General features: G+C 44.4%; 1 protein-coding gene across 1 annotated transcript in view; it reads right to left on the bottom strand.

Annotated features, from left to right (window-relative positions):
• The window catches only part of imp3 (IMP U3 small nucleolar ribonucleoprotein 3), a 264715-nt gene that overhangs the window by 128680 nt on the left and 117459 nt on the right, over window positions 1-18576 (bottom strand). Inside the window, exon 4 of the mRNA XM_067990803.1 lies at window positions 6950-7029. Coding sequence (XP_067846904.1) covers window positions 6950-7029 — 80 coding nt within the window. The remainder of the gene's footprint in view (window positions 1-6949; window positions 7030-18576) is intronic.

Raw genomic sequence — 18576 nt, 5'->3', positions numbered from 1 at the left:
AGGAGGATAGGAAAGAGAAGAGAAAAGAAAATTGAGAAAAAGTAAAAGCTTTGGACAATACTGAAACATATTAACAGAAGTGAAATTTTTCTTGTCCCCTCAATCCCCAAGTAACAGGAATAATTACACTCTTATGCCTTACCATAGCCGCCACCGAACAGACAGACATACAAACCAGCAAGAAAGAACACCCAAATAGGGCAACAGGAATGTTTAGTCCAAATAAAAAAACAGCCATATAAATAATATTGCACATGACATTTCACAGAATGATACTGAAGATGTTTCACTGGAGCTCAGTGCAGGTGAGGTCAGATTTTTACCAATGTAAACTCACGTGCCATGGTTTCAATCCAGCTAGAAAAGGATCACGTGTACATGTTTATGTGTGTACGTGTGTACACGCGCGTTTGTTTTATATATACATACATGAATAAATCACATTGCACGTCAGAATCAAATGAAATGGCATTGGTAAACTTTACTAATAAACTGCTGTTAATTAAATGATGATTGTCAGATGTGAGAGAAAACTCACAGCATACAGAAATATCTGGCCAAACAATGAAAGCATCACGAGTTTCCAGAGAAGTCTCATGGCTTGGCAGCCTGGAGAACTGAAGTTAACTGGAACTGTTTGAATATTGAATGCACTTGGCAGTCTCATTGAATATCGACAAGAACTTAGAATATTAAAAAAAATTGTAAATACACAATTTGAAATACAATTACTTAAATTTAGAGAAATGCACAAACATCCAATATTTCTTCCTAACTTTCTAGTATGAAAACTTATTTTAAAATCAAAGGGCTGATAATTCTAGAGACACAGTTTCAAACTCAGGGTACCACAGCCTTAATTGTCTTAAACTCGTAGGGGAGATCAGTTGGACTGTTTTCAACTGGACTGTTTCAAGGAATTGTTTTATGATGGGAGGCCAACTCCATGGAAAAGGAAGAAAATAAATTGAATTAAAAACATCAAGACTATTTCTCTTTCATAAGATAAAAGAAATTTCCCAAAGTTCATTGTTGTCTATTTTAAATAAGCCGAGTGCTTCTTTCTGTCTTAACCATGCAGACGCTGCGACAACGGATGAACGGACACCGCGCAACAATCGCCAAACAGGAGGGTTCCCTCCCAGTCGGGGAACACTTCAGCAGTCATGGACATTCATCCACCGACCTTCGGGTAAGCGTACTCCAAGGCGGCCTTCGAGACACACGACAACGCAAAATCGTCGAGCAGAAATTGATAGCCAAGTTCCGCACCCATGAGGACGGCCTCAACCGGGATCTTGGGTTCATGTCACGCTACACGTTACCCCACCAGCGAACAAATGTTATCTGTTTTTAATATAACGGGTCAGTTGCTGTCTTTTCTATGTTTCTACCTCTCTGTCTCTTTTTTTTTGTTTGTTGTTTTTTTGGTGATTTGTATATTCTGAGACCTTGCAGGTAACACCTGTCTGTCTGCACACTGATTGCCTTGGCAACGGGCAGTTGAAAAAACTGTCTGTAATCACCAAGCATTGTTCTGTGAATTATAAATGCGATTTCATTTCGAGGATTTCATTTCGTTCACCTGAGGAAGGAGGAAGCATCCGAAAGCTTGTGAATTTAAAATAAAATTGCTGGACTATAACTTGGTGTTGTAAAATTGTTTACAATTGTCAACCCCAGTCCATCACCGGCATCTCCACATCTTAACCTACATACATACGGGTGGGCGAGAGATTGGTGGGGGGGACACGCAGGCAAGAGGAAGAGCAGAGAGATAGACAGAGATAGCAAACACAGAGACAGAGTAAAACAAATGTACAGAGCTAGAAAAAAGGTTGTGATGGACAATGTGAAAATGAACAACAATAATGGGCTCTATTTTAGCACCCGCGATCGGGTGCGTTCCTGGCGGTGGGGGGCTCCGAAAATCGGGGATTCCCGGGGCGGGTTGGGAGCCCGGCTCCAACCCGCCCACTTCCGGGTTTCCCACAGACTCGCTGACATGCGCACGCAGCCCCCGCATGTGGGACTCCCGCCGGCTTTGGTGCCACTTAAGCTATTTATCTTGGTATTTCAGGTCGTTTACAGACCTGATTAACAAGATATTTTAGGAGGGGTGGGATTTTACAAACAACTGGGACTGTTTCCCGTACTGGGGGAAACACTCCCAGTTGAAATGGACGTGTTGCAGCTATCAGCCTGTGGCAGCTGCAAAGGTCCATTTGACAGGTTTGGGGGAGGGGGGGGAGGGGGAGGGGGGGGGGGAGGGGGAGGGGGGGGGGAGGGGGAGGGGGGGGGGGGAGGGGGGGGGGAGGGGGAGGGGGAGGGGGGGGGAGGGGGAGGGGGGGGAGGGGGGGGGGGGGGAGGGGGGGGGGGGGGAGGGGGGGAGGGGGAGGGGGGGGGGAGGGGGGGGAGGGGGAGGGGGAGGGGGGGGAGGGGGAGGGGGGGGAGGGGGAGGGGGGAGGGGGAGGGGGGAGGGGGAGGGGGGGGAGGGGGGGAGGGGGAGGGGGGGAGGGGGGGAGGGGGGGGAGAGGGAGGAGAGGGAGGAGGAGGAGGAGACCCTCACTCATTGCAGGAGGCCACTCTGTCACTTTGGACAAAGTTTGGCCTCCACCACCCTCCAACTAACAACAAAATTCACCAACTTGCACACTTACCCCGGGTTCCAGACACATGTACCTACCTTGCGGACCCCCTCAGATGTACATCTTCCGGATGGGGGCCGCCGTAGCTGCAGTCATGACCTCCTCGGAGGGCGAACAGCATCACCAGCCTCGCCGTCCACCTGACAGGTGGAGCTCCACAACACAGTGCTCTGACACATCCCCCTGCACAGCAGGAGGGAGGGCAAAGGCAGAGAGAGATGCGTCGCAGAAGGCACTACCCTCGCCACAGGGTCTACAGACCGAGGCTCAGCTTCCTGGACCTCTCTAAGCAGCAGTGCACACGGAGGCTCAGAGTCACTCGACATGTAGTCGTGGACATCTGCAGCCTCCTTCATGCTGAGCTGCTCCCGGCTGGCCCGAGCACCATCATCTTACCTGTCGCTGTCAAAGTCACCACTGCCCTCAACAACTTCTCCTCCTCATCCTTCCAGGGACATCGCCGACGTCTCTCAATCGTCTGCACAAAAGAGCCCTGCAAATACACCTACACCCACTCTGCAGTGATACAATGGGTGGCATTAGGTGTGGGTCTTCATTGTGATCCTCAGGAAAGGGCATTATTGCACAAACCAGACAAGATTCGCAAAGACGTGGCAGTAGTGGTGCCAATATAATATGTAATGTGAGTTGATCAGAAATTAAATATAAGTACAAACCATGACAAACCCTTAAACACCCTTGTGCATCCCCTTCATGCTCACAACACGTTTGCCTTACGCTTCCTACTGCACATATGTGATGCATGCCCTGTGGCTGCAGCACAGGTAGTGGCAGGTTGAGTGAGGCTGACCGTGAAAGAGATGCATGAGAGGGTGAGTATGAGATAGAGCCATGAGATTGTATGAGGATTGGGTTGAGTGGTGGTGGCGGGATGAGTACTGGCGAGGTGAGTAAGTGCAGGTAAGATGAGGTTTGAGTGGGTGTGAGGGGTGATGTGACAGAGTAGTGCTGGCAGTGCAGAAGGAGATGTGGGGTGGGGGCGGTGATGTGGCAGACGGAGTGTAGGGGAATGAGTAAGTGTACTCACTTTGGCTGACCTACTTAGGTCATTGCAGCGCCTCCTGCACTGTATGCAGGTGCGCGATATGTTGGTGGTGCAGGTGACCTCCTCTGCCACCTCGAGCCAGGCCTTCTTGGTGGCAGAGGCAGGCCGCTTCCTCCCGCCTGCTGGAGGGAAGATCTCTGTCCTTCCCCTCCTCCTCACCCCGTCCAATCAGAGCTGGAGTGAGGCATCATTAACCTGGGAGCAGCCTTCCCCCCTGGGCTGCTCCATGCTGTAATTTTTCCTATTTCTTGCAGCATCAGTCAGTGGAGGACTGCCCCTTTAAATAGAGCTCCTCCAGCTGACAGACCTTACTGCGCATGCGCAGTCCGCCCGCCGCACAGCTCAGCCATGGGGAACCCGGAACAAGAGGTAAGTGGATCCAATTAGCCTGCGATTGCGTTCGGGGCAGACTGATTTCACCGGCGCGTTACCCACATGCCCAATCGCCCCCCCCCCCCCGCCGCGAACCCGCCGCCCTGGTAATATCGGGCTCAATGTTTCCATCCAGTGACTTTCCTCAGGACAATCCTTAGCCCACAGCAGCTCTACAGGAAACAATGGGTTAAACTTACGCTGATGGCTCTCATACAATCTCACTGTTAAGCTACAGTTTAACATGGTAACTCTGCTCTATATAAACATTATCTTATCCAGCTGTCTAAGCTTCACTAAGTGCTTCATCACCATTTTCTGACAAATAAGACAAATGTCTCTCCTCGAAATGCAGGATCAGTTCATCCAAGATAGAAACAGTTTGATCATGTAATACACACAGACATTCACAAGGGCTTCCAAGAAATTGTACACTAGACACTTCTGTTAGTTGAAGCCAGGATAACCAGTCAGGCTTACGAACTTGCCCTTGTCTAACATGGGATTAAAACAGTAGAAAAACTGATTTCTGAAAAACAACACACTAAGTGTTATCAGACACCAGTCCTACACCTTCTATACACTCACTGAGTATCTTTAAATTGATATTTCAGTATTGCTCACAAAAAATTAACATTGTTTCTCTCTTTCTATGTGATTCTTACCCATTCCCTATTAGTATTTTTCTCTCTCTGTATGGATTTCATTTTTCTCATGTGTTGCATGTAACTATTTAGCTGTGTGGGAGTGTTTTTCTCTCTCTTTCTGCATGTCTGTTCATCACTCCTTGCCCAGTTTCCTTTCTCTTTCTCTCTGCATGGCACTCAAATATGCTCCATTACTGATATAATCAATTTCTTACTTTTGTTAAAGGCCAAAGTATTCAGAAAAGTGACGGTCAACAAGTTCCTGAATCTGGTGGGGAAAGCTCTCTGGGAGGCAGAGGTGGGGGGGGGCGGGTGTCGAGCAGTGCTCAAGGAAGGCTGGCAGAGCAAGGACAGATACTGAAGACTTGAATGATGGGGGCAGTAAGCAACCACAGTGCAAGGGTAAAATAAGCACTCTGGGCTGGAAGTGTGAAAATACCCAAATCAAACATGGCTGCTTCCCTATTAAGTTGTGCCATGTGATTGGTCCTTATTAAACACATGACCAATTGTACAGCTCCCATAGTCAATCAGCTCTTTAAAAAGGGGCATATATCAGAAGGGAGGATGAACAGCACTCAAAATGTCCTATAAGATTTTGGTAAAATTTTACACACCATGAAGGAGATTAATGCCAGCAATGGTGACCCTTAATATCAAAAAGCACTTCCAGGTCAGTTCAAGCAAGGAGCAAACACAGATTAAAGCGTCCTATTGGGGGGGAGGGGGTTACCAGTGGCAGTGAATCCATTATCCCTGCAATGAATGTCTCAACATTCTGGTAGTCGGCCATTCTTTGAAAATCTGGTGGCTCCATTCATGCAAATGAACTTCAGTGCTTCTCGTTTTACTTAAAATATCAATTAAGCATGTATCCCACCTCAATGTTACCTAATGGGTCATGTTCATAATTTTTAAATCTTCTATTAAATCTCTCTTCAGTTTATTCTGTTCTGGTGAAAATGGTCCCAGTATATCAAGCGTCTCAACATAAATATGGCTACCGGTCCCTGGCATCATCCTGGTCAATCCTTTCTATAACAGGGCACCCAAAACTGGAAACAGTACTCGAACTGTGGCCTAACCAATGCTTTGTACAATTTTACCATTAGTTTGCTATTGTACTCCATGCCCTATTTATAAAACCCAAAATGTAGCTGGACTTTCCTTAATAGCTTTGTGCCCATGCACTTTCTGGGAATTGCGTATCTGAACCTCTAGATCTATCTGTTCACCCACACCTTCAGTATCTTTCCACTGAGTACTACCACACACACACAAACAAACACAGGTTTTGAGATGCATCCATTACATTTCATGTGTCACACATGTAAATTTCTATGTCACACATAAAATAGTTTTTAAAAAAAGGGAATAAATAGTCATTGAGAAATTTCTCCAGGAACAGAAAATACCCTTTCAGGATGTAGTTAACAGCAACTGGCCTCAGAAACATGCACATTTGCAGCAACAAGGTCTTGTGGCCTTAAAAGGGGACAGGCCATTTTATACACATTTCCCCTTTTAGCATCATAATAATACACTGTGCATTACATTGCATAATACTTTACCCTTACAAAACAGCCCATCATCTGACTTGCTATGGGAAATCCACCAACTGTTAGAATGTTTATGAACCTGCTTTTGACATTCATAATCTCATTGAAGTGGAGAAGTAAAATAACATGCATTACACACAAAACTGCATCAAGAAAATTAACACTCCTGTGTGCGAACTTCAAATTCTCCCATAATAGTGGTCATATTCCAGGACTCTTGAACATTCAAAATTGGTACTCCTGTTTCCTCACTTCTAATTTGAAGATGTGGTAGCACAACATCTTACACTGGACAGACAGAGCAGGGGACAAAAAAAGACTGCAAGGGAGGGGGAAGAGAAGGGAGCCAGGAGAGAAAGCTGCCAAAGTCCACCTCAACCCACAGGCGTCTCCACCCTCTACAGCAATTGAAATTGGCAGCCGATAAAACGAAAGGAGACAAAAAGCCTACGACTTAAACACTACTGAAAATAATTACAAGCTTGGGGACATGACTGGTATAAAAATTAAATGCTGCCTTTCTTCTTTTACTCCGGTTTACAGCGCACTGGCAGATTTCAAAAAGTTTTAAAATATTATCCGCTGTAATGCGATTGAAGCAGCATTAAAAAAAACCTCTCCAGTGCTTCACTCCATTGGAATGTTTGAAAAGGATACGTCCTTGCTCAATGAAGGTAATTGCTGTTTTCAGGTTCTGAGCCATCCGCAGCTTCACCATAATGGTGGGGAGACGCCTCCTGCAAAAAGACAATTTTAATTTTTTTTTAAATGCAATATCAAATGCTTATAGCATCTCAGTAAATATCATCATCCTCCTCCACCATCAATCGTCAGTGACCAGGGCACAAGAATTCAGTCATTTATTTGTACAGCTGTGATCTCGCCAAAAAAAAAATCGAGTACAAGCTGATTCTCTCAAATATCTCTGCATTGAAATTGCACAATACTTGCCGGGAGCCATACCAACCAACCAAGATAGACTAGTAACTGGGAAAACTCGTTCCAAATGAGCAACAGAATATGTTAGCACTTCAGTTTCTGAAAATACATCAAACACAACTACATTCGATTTTGCTTTAAAGTGGATGTGACGTGGTGCCATCTCACTCAAAGCCCTGTATGGCCCCAACAGTCTTCCCCATATTTCATGTATTAAAAGGCCTTATTCTGGAAGCGCTCCTTAAGGTCTTTATGGAACGATGGCATCACCAAGTAATGATGTGGAGATGCCGGTGATGGACTGGGGTTGACAATTGTAAACAATTTTACAACACCAAGTTATAGTCCAACAATTTTTATTTGAAATCTACAAGCTTTAGATTTCAAAAGCTTGTCGATTTCAAATAAAAATTGTTGGACTATAACTTGGTGTTGTAAAATTGTTTACAATTATCACCAAGTAAAACAGTCTCACATCTGATACCATCAGCTCTTTTATTCACAACAGATTAGTGTCTATGCAACAGACACTACTGCTGAATCTTTTTTAAATGAACAAGGTTGATCAAAGTTCAAAACACAGTGTAAACAATTCCTTAAGGGAATGGCGTTCGACAAGAAAGATAAAAATACTCACCGTGTGCTTATTGTCGTGTGATTACATTTTTTTTTAAGTGATGCATAATATTCAGTCTTATATCCTCAAAGCTATCTAGGGATACAGTCACTACACAGACCCTTAAAACCACTTGGGCCTCAGTTCAAACTCAGCCCAGTGAAGAAGGTTTCCCTTATGATCGATATTACTGGTACTAACTGAAGTTCCAGAAGCGTTAATACTGTTCAGAAAAAAGATCCACAGCAAAAATGAAAATCAACGTCAATCAAGGCACTTTGCTCAAAACACATCGAATAAGGAGAGTATAAATGTTACGATGACTTGCATCAGCATAACATTTCTTCATTCTTGCAATGTGGTTCAGACTTCACACAAGAAAGAGACTTAACGAACAACGAAAAGAAGAAAAAAAAAGTCTACCTTTAAGAATCTGAAGCCATGAATGGCCCTTACTGTCACATGGTATTCCCTCATATCTATCTATATTAAATATCTTACACTTGTGTACAGTGTCTGCACCACTTCACTTCCTGTATTCACACTTTTTGTGACTGTTTTCAACTATAATTTCTGATGCCCACGTTTATTGCGAGGGGGCGGCGAGCAGGCAGGGGGGCACGGCCGAGGTGGCGAGCAGGGGGGGGGGGGCGCGGCCGAGGTGGCGAGCGGGGGGGGGGCGCGGCCGAGGTGGCGAGCGGGGGGGGGGGGGGGGGGCGCGGCCGAGGGGGGGCGCGGCCGAGGGGGCAAGCGGGGGGGGGGGGTGTAGCCGAGGGGGCGAGCGGGTGGCGGCCGAGGGGCGAGGCCAAGGGGGCGACGACCGGCGGCGAGCGAGAAAGAAAAGGCGTGGAAGAAAAGGTGAGGGAGTGAGAGAGATTGAAAGCAGGCAAAGGTGGGGGTGAAGAAAATGGGGGGGCGGGTTGGGGGAACATGGAGGCAAGAACGTGCGAGAGTGCAAGAGCAAGTGAGTGCTGCAAGATTGCAATTTCAGCTCAAGACGTTTGCACAAGCAGTTGCCAGTATCAATGCCAAGAGGAATTTATAATGGTATAAAAACATAAGGACGGACTTTCTGACTTCAAAATGGGGCCTGAGATATGTTTGTGCACTCTGCTCTAATTATTCCTGCCCTCTTACCCCACTTCACCTGATGACTACATGGTCTCGACTCGCCAAATGCAAGGCTGCAGATACGGAGATGCCGTCATACCACAAAGGACTCTTATTCTCTGCCTGAGCTGGAGCTATGCTTCTTTGCAGAGGTAAAACTCAAATTAACTTTGTGCTGAATATTAAGGATTTTAAAAAAAACTTTTAAGCACACGATAAATCCCGATGGTTGAGCTTGCTGCAGGTTGCGCATTGCTTGAAATGACAGCCGATAGGCAAGGTAAGTGGTTTATTTTTTTTGAGGTCACTGAAAAGGTTCTGCAGGCTTCAAGCCTGGCACTAACACTGATTGAAGCAGTGTGTGAGCTGACTAGAATAAACATTTTGAAAACAAACACCATCTGGGACTGGAAAACACCACCAATGACTTTATGAAGATCAAACTTAAATGAAAAGTAAAATCTATATCTCAACTTTGCAAAATAAACAGAGCACTAAAACACACAAGCTTATGGATGCAGGGGCTCCTCTTAGAAAACTTCTTCTTGGTATGGTGACAGTGTAACTGGAGAGATAAGAACTTAATAATTCTCCCAGAACTGGAAGACAGTGGAGATGAGAGAAAGCCAGCTCACTGTGAAGGACATGAATGGCACTAAACTCGAAGAAACACTGTCACTGTGGTTTCCAACCCCAAGCCAATTTGTTTAATAGCCTACTCATTCACATATGGAGCCAAAAAAAAATGAAGTGCAAATAGAGAAATGGAAATTTCGCACTGGTACAAAATTATGACTGATCAGAGCGGGGACCTTCATCAGTCTGGATCCGCACCATGCCATACCCAGTCTACGGAGCTCAACATAGTCATCAGGTAAAATGTGGAAAAGTATTCCATGACAGTAGCCACCACCATCAGCCCTCACCCTGGTGTGTGCACCAGTGTCAAATAGGTTTTCCTTCAAGTTTTTGAAACTGTAATGTTTTGCAGTTATCAATTTCTCAGCTGACTATAGTAATAACAGTGCAAGAATAATAAGTTCCTCGGGGAAACTGGGTCACGGTCTAGTTACCTGTAAGGACGAGCAACATTAGAATCATAGAAAGGTTACAGCACGGAAGGAGGCCATGCGGCACATAAGTCCGCGCCGGCTCTATGCAAGAGCAATCAGCTGGTCCCACTCCCCCGCCCTATCCCTGTAATCCGGCAAATTTTTTCGTTTCAAGTACTTATCCAGTTCCCTTTTGAAGGCCATGATTGAATCTGCCTCCACCACTCCCTCAGGCAGTGCATTCCAGATCCTAACCACTCGCTGTGTAAAAAAGTCACCTTTGGTTCCTTTGCCAATCACCTTAAATCTATGTCCTCTGGTTCTCGACCCTTCCGCCAATGGGAACAGTTGCTCTCTATCCACTCTGCCTAGACCCTTCATGATTTTGAACACCTCCATCAAATCTCCTCGCAACCTTCTCTGTTCCAAGAAGAACAACCCCAGCTTCTCCAGTCTATCCACGTAAATAAAGTTCCTCATCCCTGGAATCATTCTAGTAAATCTCTTCTGCACCCTCTCTAAGGCCTTCACATCTTTCCTGAAGTGTGGTGCCCACAACTGGACACAATACTCCAGTTGTGGCCGAACCAGTGTTTTATAAAGGTTCATCATGACTTCCATACTTTTGTACACTGTGCCTCTATTTATAAAGCCCAGGATCCTGTATGCTTTTTTAACCGCTTTCTCAACCTGCCCTGCCACCTTCAACAATGTGTGCACATATACACCCAGATCTCTCTGTTCTTGTACCTCTTTTAGAGTTGTGCCCTCTAGTTTATATTGCCTCTCCTCATTCTTCCTACCAAAATGTATTACTTCGCATTTTTCTGCGTTAAATTTCATCTGCCATTGTCCGCCCATAACACCAGCCTGTCTATCCTCTTGAAGTCTATCACTATCCGCCTCACTGTGTACGACCCTTCCAAGTTTTGTGTCATCTGCAAATATTGAAATTGTACCCTGAACACCCAAGTCCAAGTCATTAATATATAATCAAGAAAAGCAGTGGTCCCAGCACCGACCCCTGGGGAACATCACTGTACATCTCCCTCCAGATCGAAAAACAACTATTCATCACGACTCTGTTTCCTGTCCCTTAGCCAATTCTGTATCTACGTTGCTAATGCTATCTTTATTCCACGGGCCGCAATCTTGGTGATAAGCCTACCGTGTGGCACTTTGTTAAACGTCTTTTGAAAGTCCATATACACCACATCAACTGCATTGCCCTCATCTACCCTCTCTGTTACGTCATCAAAAAACTCTATCAGGTCAGTTAAACACGATTTGCCTTTAACAAATCCATACTGGCTTTCCCGAATCAATCCACCCTCGTCCAAGTGACTGTTAATTCTGTCCCGGAATATTGTTTCTAAAAGTATCCCCACCACTGAGGTTAAACTGACTGGCCGAGAGTTGCTGGGTTTATCCTTACACCCTTTTTTGAACAAGGGTGTAACATTTGCCAGTCCTCTGGTACCACCCACGTATCTATGGATGTTTGGAGGATTATGGCCAGTACCTCTGCAATTTCCACCCTTACTTCCCTCAGCAACGCAGGATGCATCCCATCTGGACCGGGTGACTTATCTATTTTAAGTACAGTTAACCTTTCTAGTACCTCTATCAATTTTTAGCCTATCCAGTATCTTAACTATATCTTCCTTTACTGAGACTCTGGCAGCATCTTCTTCCTTGGTAAAGACAGATGCAAAGTACTCATTTAGTACATCGGCCATCCCCTCTGCCTCCATGAGTAGATCTCCTTTATGGTCTCTAATCGGCCCCACCCCCTCCACATACTACCCATTTACTGTTTACATTCCTATAGAAAACTTTTGGATTCCCTTTTATGTTGGCCACCCGTCTATTCTCATACTCTCTCTTTGCCCCTTTTATTTCCTTTTTCACTTCCCCTCTGAACTTTCTATATTCTGCCTGGTTCTCACTGTGTTATCAACCTGACATCTGTCGTACACCCCTTTTTTCCATTTCATCTTACTCACTATCTCTTTAGTGATCCAGGGAGCTCAGGTTTCAGTTGCTCTACCTTTCTGCCTCATGGGAATGTGCCGAGACTGTAGCCGAACCATCTCCTCCTTAAAGGCCACCCACTGTTCAATTAGTTTTGCCTGCCAATCTTTGATTCCAATTTACCCGGGCCAGATCTGTTCTCATCCCATTGAAATTGGCCCTCCTCCAATTGAGTATTTTCACTTTAGAGTGGTCCGTGTCCTTTTCCATAGCTATTCTAAACCTTATGATACTATGATCGCTGCTCCCTAAATGCTCTCCCACTGACACTTGCTCCACTTGGCCCACCTCATTCCCGAGAACCAAGTCCAGCAATGCCTCCTTCCTCGATGGGCCAGAAATGTACTGGTCAAGAAAGTTGTCCTGGACACATTTCAAAAATTCCTCTTTGCCCCTTATATTATTATTGTTATTCCAGTCTATATTAGGATAGTTGAAGTCCCCAGTTATCACTGCTCTATAGCTTTTGCACCTCTAATTTCCCTGCAAATTTGCTCCTCTCTATCCTTCCCACCAGTTGGTGGCCAATAGAATACACCCAGTAGTGGTTGTATTCTATTGTATTCTTAACTCTAACCAAATAGATTCTGTCCTTGACCCCGCGAAGATATGCTCTCTCTCTCTCTCTCTCCAGTACTGCAATATTCTCCTCAATCAATACTGCCACACCCCCCTCCTTTCTTTCCTTCCCTAAGTTTCCTGAACACTTTGTATCCAGGAATATTTAGTACCCAATCCTGCCCTTTTTTGAGCCAGGTCTCCGTTATCGTCACAACATCGTATTCCCATGTGGCTATTTGCACTTGCAGTTCACCAACCTTGTTTACCACGCTTCGTGCATTTACACACATGCTCTGCAAACCAGTCTTAGACTTTCTTGTGCTCTGTCTTAGTCTGATCCCACCGAATACTGTACTATTACTTGCTCCAGTGCTATCTTTCTCTCCCAATCCTTTGTGCCCCTTGTTTCTCCTTTCCAATGCATCGTGGTGCCCATTCCCCTGCCAAATTAGTTTAAACCCCACCCCACAGCACTTGCGAACCTCCCCACGAGAACATTGGTCCCAGCTCCGTTAAGGTGCAACCCGTCCGGCCTGTACAGGTCCCACCTTCCCCAGAACTGGACCCAATGCCCCATGAATCTAAAGCCCTCCCTCCTGCACCATCTTTCCAGCCACGCATTCATCTGCTCTATCCTATTTCTAGCACGTGGCACCAGGAGCAATCTGGAAATTACTACCTTTGAGGTCCTCCTTCTTAATCTCTTTCCGAACTCCTTAAAAATTGCCTGCAGGACCTGATCTCACTTTCCACCTTTGTCGTTGGTACCGATATGGACCACGACCTCTGGCTGTTCACCCTCCCCCCCACCCCCAGAATGTTCTGCAGCCACTCAGTGACATCCTTAACTCTGGCACCAGGGAGGCAACATACCATCCTGCAATCACGTCTGTGGCCGCAGAAACGCCTGTCTGTTCCCCTAACTATAGAATCCCCTATCACTATTGCTTTCCTGACCTTTCTCTCCCCCCCCCGCCCACCCGCAGTACAGCTGAGCCACACATGGTGCTGTGGACTTGGCTCTGGCTGCACTCCGCAGAGGAACCCTCTCCCTTACTAGTATTCAGATTGACATCTTGGACACAAACTTAGCTGGAACTCTCCCAACAGCTGATGGAAGAGTTATTTCAAACGTATCATGGAACACAATGCAACTTTCACATTTACTGTGAACGTCAAAAATGTAAAAGACTAAACATAGGGGTAGGGCAAATGTCATTTTTATTTCAAGAAAAGCCACATCAGAATGAATATCTTACATCCACCAACAGTATAACTGACAACACAAATGATTTACTTTGCATAAAGCAATATTTTCAAATGGTATATGTCCTGATCAATGCTGAGCTGAGTTTCCAACCCCATATTCTTTCCATCACAAAGACCGCCTACTTCCATCTTTGTCATATCGCCCGCCTTCACCCTTACCTCAGCTCATCTGCTGCTGCAATTCTCATCCATGGTTTTGTCACCTTCAGACTCGGCTATCCAATGCTCTCCTTGCTGACCTCTAATTCTCCATACCTCTTCAGCTCATCCAAAACTCTGCTGCCTGTATCAATCCCATGCCAAATCCCGCTGACCTATTACCCCTGCCCTCGTTGACATAAATTAGCTCCCAGTCTCCTAACACCTGAAATTTGAAATGCACATCCTTGTGTTTGAATCCCTTCCTATCTATTTTATCTTCAGCCCCACAACACAACTCCCCCCACTAACTGTTCCTTTGAGTCTAACCTCTTGTGTATCATAGGAACAGAAGTTGACCATTCAGCCCCTCAAGCCTGTTCCGCAACTCAATTAGATCATTGCTGATCAGTATCCAACTCCACCCATCCACCTTGGCTTCATATCCCTCAATATCCTTGGCTAGCAAAAATCTATCGATCTCAGATTTAAAATTATTAATTGAGCTAGCATCTATGGCTTTTTGTGGGAGAGAGTCCCACACTTCTACCACCCTTCATGTGAAGAAGCATTCCCCAACTTCTCTCCTGAATGGCCTGACTCTAATTTTAAGGTTATGTCCCCTTATCCTAGACTCCCCCACCAGAGGAAAAAGTTACTCTATCTACGCTATCAATTCCTTTCAAAATCCTAAAAACCTCAATCAAATCACCCCTTAACCTTCTGTATTCCAGGGAATATAAGCCAGTTTATGTATTCTCTCCTCATAATTTAACCATTGGAGCCCTAGTATCATTCTGGTGAATCTGCGCTCCACTCCTTCCAAGGCCAATATATCCTTTCTACAATGGTGTTCTCAGAACTATACACAGTTTGAGAGATGTGGTCTAACCAGGGCTTTGTATAGCTGTCGCAAAACTTCCACCCCTTTATATTTCTAGCCCTCTGGATTATAAAGGCTAACATTCCATTAGCCTTTTTGATTAATTTTTGTACCTGACCACTACATTTTAGTGATCTGTGTACATGGATCTCTAAATCTCGGACCTCCACCCCTCCTAACTTTTCACCATTTAAAAAACTCAAATCTATCCTTTTTTGGTCCAAAATGGATGACCTCACATTTACCTGTGTTGAAATCCATCTGCCACAGTTTAGCCCACTCACTTAATCTTTCAGTGTCTCTTTGTAATTTAATGCTCCCATCTACACTACTTACTATGCCACCAATCTGTGTCATCAGCAAGCTTGGATATATAGCTCTCTATTGTGTTATCCAAGTCATTTATAAATATTGTGAATAGTTGAGGCCCCAGAACAGAGCCTTGTGAGATAGCACCAGTCACTCCCTTCCAATTCAAGTATATACCCATTATCCATACTCTGTCTTCTGCTGCCTAACCAATCTCCTAACCAGGTCAATAAATTGCCTTCAATTCCATAAGCTTTAATTTTAACTAACAGTCTCTTATGTGGAACCTTATCGAATTCCTTCCCAGGAGTCCATATAAACTACATCAATAGATATTCCCCTGTCTACTACTACAGTTACTTCCTCAAAAAATTCAATTAGGTTCGTTAGATATGACCTACCCTTTACAAATCCATGTTGGCTCTCTCTAATCAGCCCAAATTTCTCTAAGTGCTCAGTCACTGTCCTTAATTTTAGATTCCAATAACTTCCCCACAACAGATGTTAGACTAACAGGTCTATAATTTCCTGGATTCTCTCTCTCACCTTTCTTAAATAATGGAGTTACATTTGACATTTTCCAATCGAAATGGATAATTCCCCCTTCCTTTTCCCCACCATTGGCAACCATGCCTTCAGGTGCTGAGGTCCCACACTCCCTAAAAACCCTTCCACTTCACCTCCATCTCACCCTTCCCCTTCACTTCTCCACCTCCCTCTCACCCTTCCCCCTTCACTTTTCCACCTCCCCCTCACACTTAACTTCTCCATTTCTTGACCTCTCTCTCGCCCGAAACCCTTCCACTTCTCCAACTCCCTCTCATCCTTCTCCACCCACCTCTCATCCTTAAAGAGCCTTCTTAAAACATACCTCTTTGACCAGATCACCCCCACCTATTACCTCCTTCTTAGGCTCAGCACCTAATTGTTTGTGGGGAACAGCTTGGAACATGCATCTATTTTATATAAATGTACGCTGTTGTTTTGTTCCCTCTTCTCTTGCACAACATTTGTAGTAGCTTTGAAAAAGATATTTATTGTGAAATTAAATACAGCTTCCTGTTTCTGGCATACACAAAGCTAATTCAGAAGCAATGGGTGGTTCATTAGGAACATTGGACAATTATTGTAGCAGTGCCATTGTATAAAGTAGTAGCCATGTAAGTATGCCATGCGCAGTAAACTGTTACTCAGAACCAATACCAGTACTACAAACTGTCTTGGCAGCATGAATAGTTTGATGCAATATTTTTATTACTGCTATATGATGATGTAAATGTCACTTCATCTTGTTGAACTTTTAAGTGCTAATTGTCTTCTGCATTTGATAAAAACACACTTAAATCATGCAAGTGTATTGATTGCTATTTCAGGAAATATTTCATCACACGTGTATTATACTGAGAATTGAACCCTGAAAAAAAGCAGAAAAGCCCACAGAGTCTGTGCAAGGCGGATGCTCGTATCTGAATGACCAACAACAAAGTAATGACAAGGAGCTGCCTACGTCCAACACCATATTACTGTAAGAAAATTGCAATAGGTACATCTCATATGATGCATGACAAAATAAAAATGCTCCATTTTGTGTTTATGACTTGTTATTAGAAATTACATTTAAAAATGCTTCAGCTTAGTATCCCTCTAAGTGAATCCCATTATTTCTGTGGAAAAAATGACTAAATGCACTGCTGGGACTGGCCAGTTTTGATTAATGAGGAACGTCAGTCATGGCTGCTTCTCTTCATTCACTATGCTCTGATTCAGGAACTATGTTTTTTTTTAAAGTTGTTTGGTAGCAAGGACAGACTATTTAAAATGTTAACGTGTGGATTGACAGACTGGAATAAACTAATTTAATCACTGATTGTTAAACCATAATAGGAAATATTTGAAGGAAGACAGTAACACTTCAGCTCAAAAGATGTGGGATCTGTTGCACTCCTAGATCGATTGTTGTGATCAAAGAAATCAGTAACAGCTCAGGCTGCTCAACTTCAGTTATGGCTCAAAATCTAAACTCTGTGGATATACTGGAAATCCACATCATTAATGGAGATCATATTTTGAAGGTCTACAAATGACTCATCAAAAAGTTGGGTCACTTATCTAACTAGAAGAAAAATGACTTCGAACGGGTATTTTAACCCATCATGAACTGATTCTTTTTGTTCTTAAGCACTGTACTTTCACTATCTTGCTGCATCTTTCTGCCTCAATGCTGCATTCATCCTGCAAATAGGAACAGGAATAGGCCATTTAGCCCCTCGAGCTTGTTCCGCCTTTCAATGAGATTATGGCTTATCTGTAGCCTAACTCCATCCACATGCTTTGGCTCCATATTCCTTAATACCCATGCTCAGCAAACATCAATTCGATCTCAGATTTAAAATTATTAATTGAGCTAGCATCGACTGATTTTTGTGGGAGTGTTCCACACCTATCACCCTTTGCTGTTTCCTAACTTCTCTCCTTCATGGCCTGGCTCTGATTTTAAGATTATGTCCCCTTGTCCGAGACTCCCATCAGCAGAAAAAGTTTTTCTCTATCTACGCTATCAATTTCTTTCAAAATCCTAAATACCTCAATCAAATCAGCCGTTAACCGTCTATTTTTTTTAGCCTGTACAAACTGGTGACATTTTCTGCCTTTCAAGGGAACACAGTGGGCATTTCCCCTGATGTCCAGTGGTCGATAATATGATTACGAAGCCCACCTGGGCCCACCGTTTCAGAAGTGATACAGCATGTGTAGAGATGGAGGTTTCCCATTGCAGGAGACACTGTTTGCTCATATAAAGCACCATTTCACCATCAACACAAGATAAAAATCTTTGGAGACAGCTGCACAGTCATATGTTTTTTTTTAATTTGCCATCAAATGTAGGCCCTGCTGGCAAGATCGCATTTTTTGGCCATTTCCAGCTGCCACAAGATGGCGGTGAGTTTTCTTGAACCACTGTAGTCCTTGTGGTGATTGTGCTCTCACAATGATATTAGTTAGGGAATTTCAGAATTTGGGCCCAGCATCTATGAAGGATGGTATGTGACTTTGGAAGGGAACATGAGGGTGACAGTGTTGCCATGATATTGTTGCACTTGTGCTTCTTGGTGGTAAAGATAGCAGGGCCTCGAAGTGCTGTGAAGATAAGTTTGGCGAGTTGCTGCAGTGCATCCTGTGGATAATACAGTAGTACAGCCACAGTAACACCAGTGGTGGAGGGGATGAACACTTGAATCTATTGACAGGGGTGCCAATTAAGCAAACTGTCTGTCCTGGATAGTGTTGAGCTCTTGATTGTTGTTGCAGCTGCAACCATTCAAGAGAGTGTTCAGTCTTCCACCACACTCCTGACATTGAGTCGAAAAGTTAG

This window comes from Heptranchias perlo, chromosome 9 (genome assembly GCF_035084215.1).
Source record: "Heptranchias perlo isolate sHepPer1 chromosome 9, sHepPer1.hap1, whole genome shotgun sequence".
Lineage (NCBI taxonomy): Eukaryota > Metazoa > Chordata > Chondrichthyes > Hexanchiformes > Hexanchidae > Heptranchias > Heptranchias perlo.
This window is presented reverse-complemented; position numbering and strand designations above follow the sequence as displayed.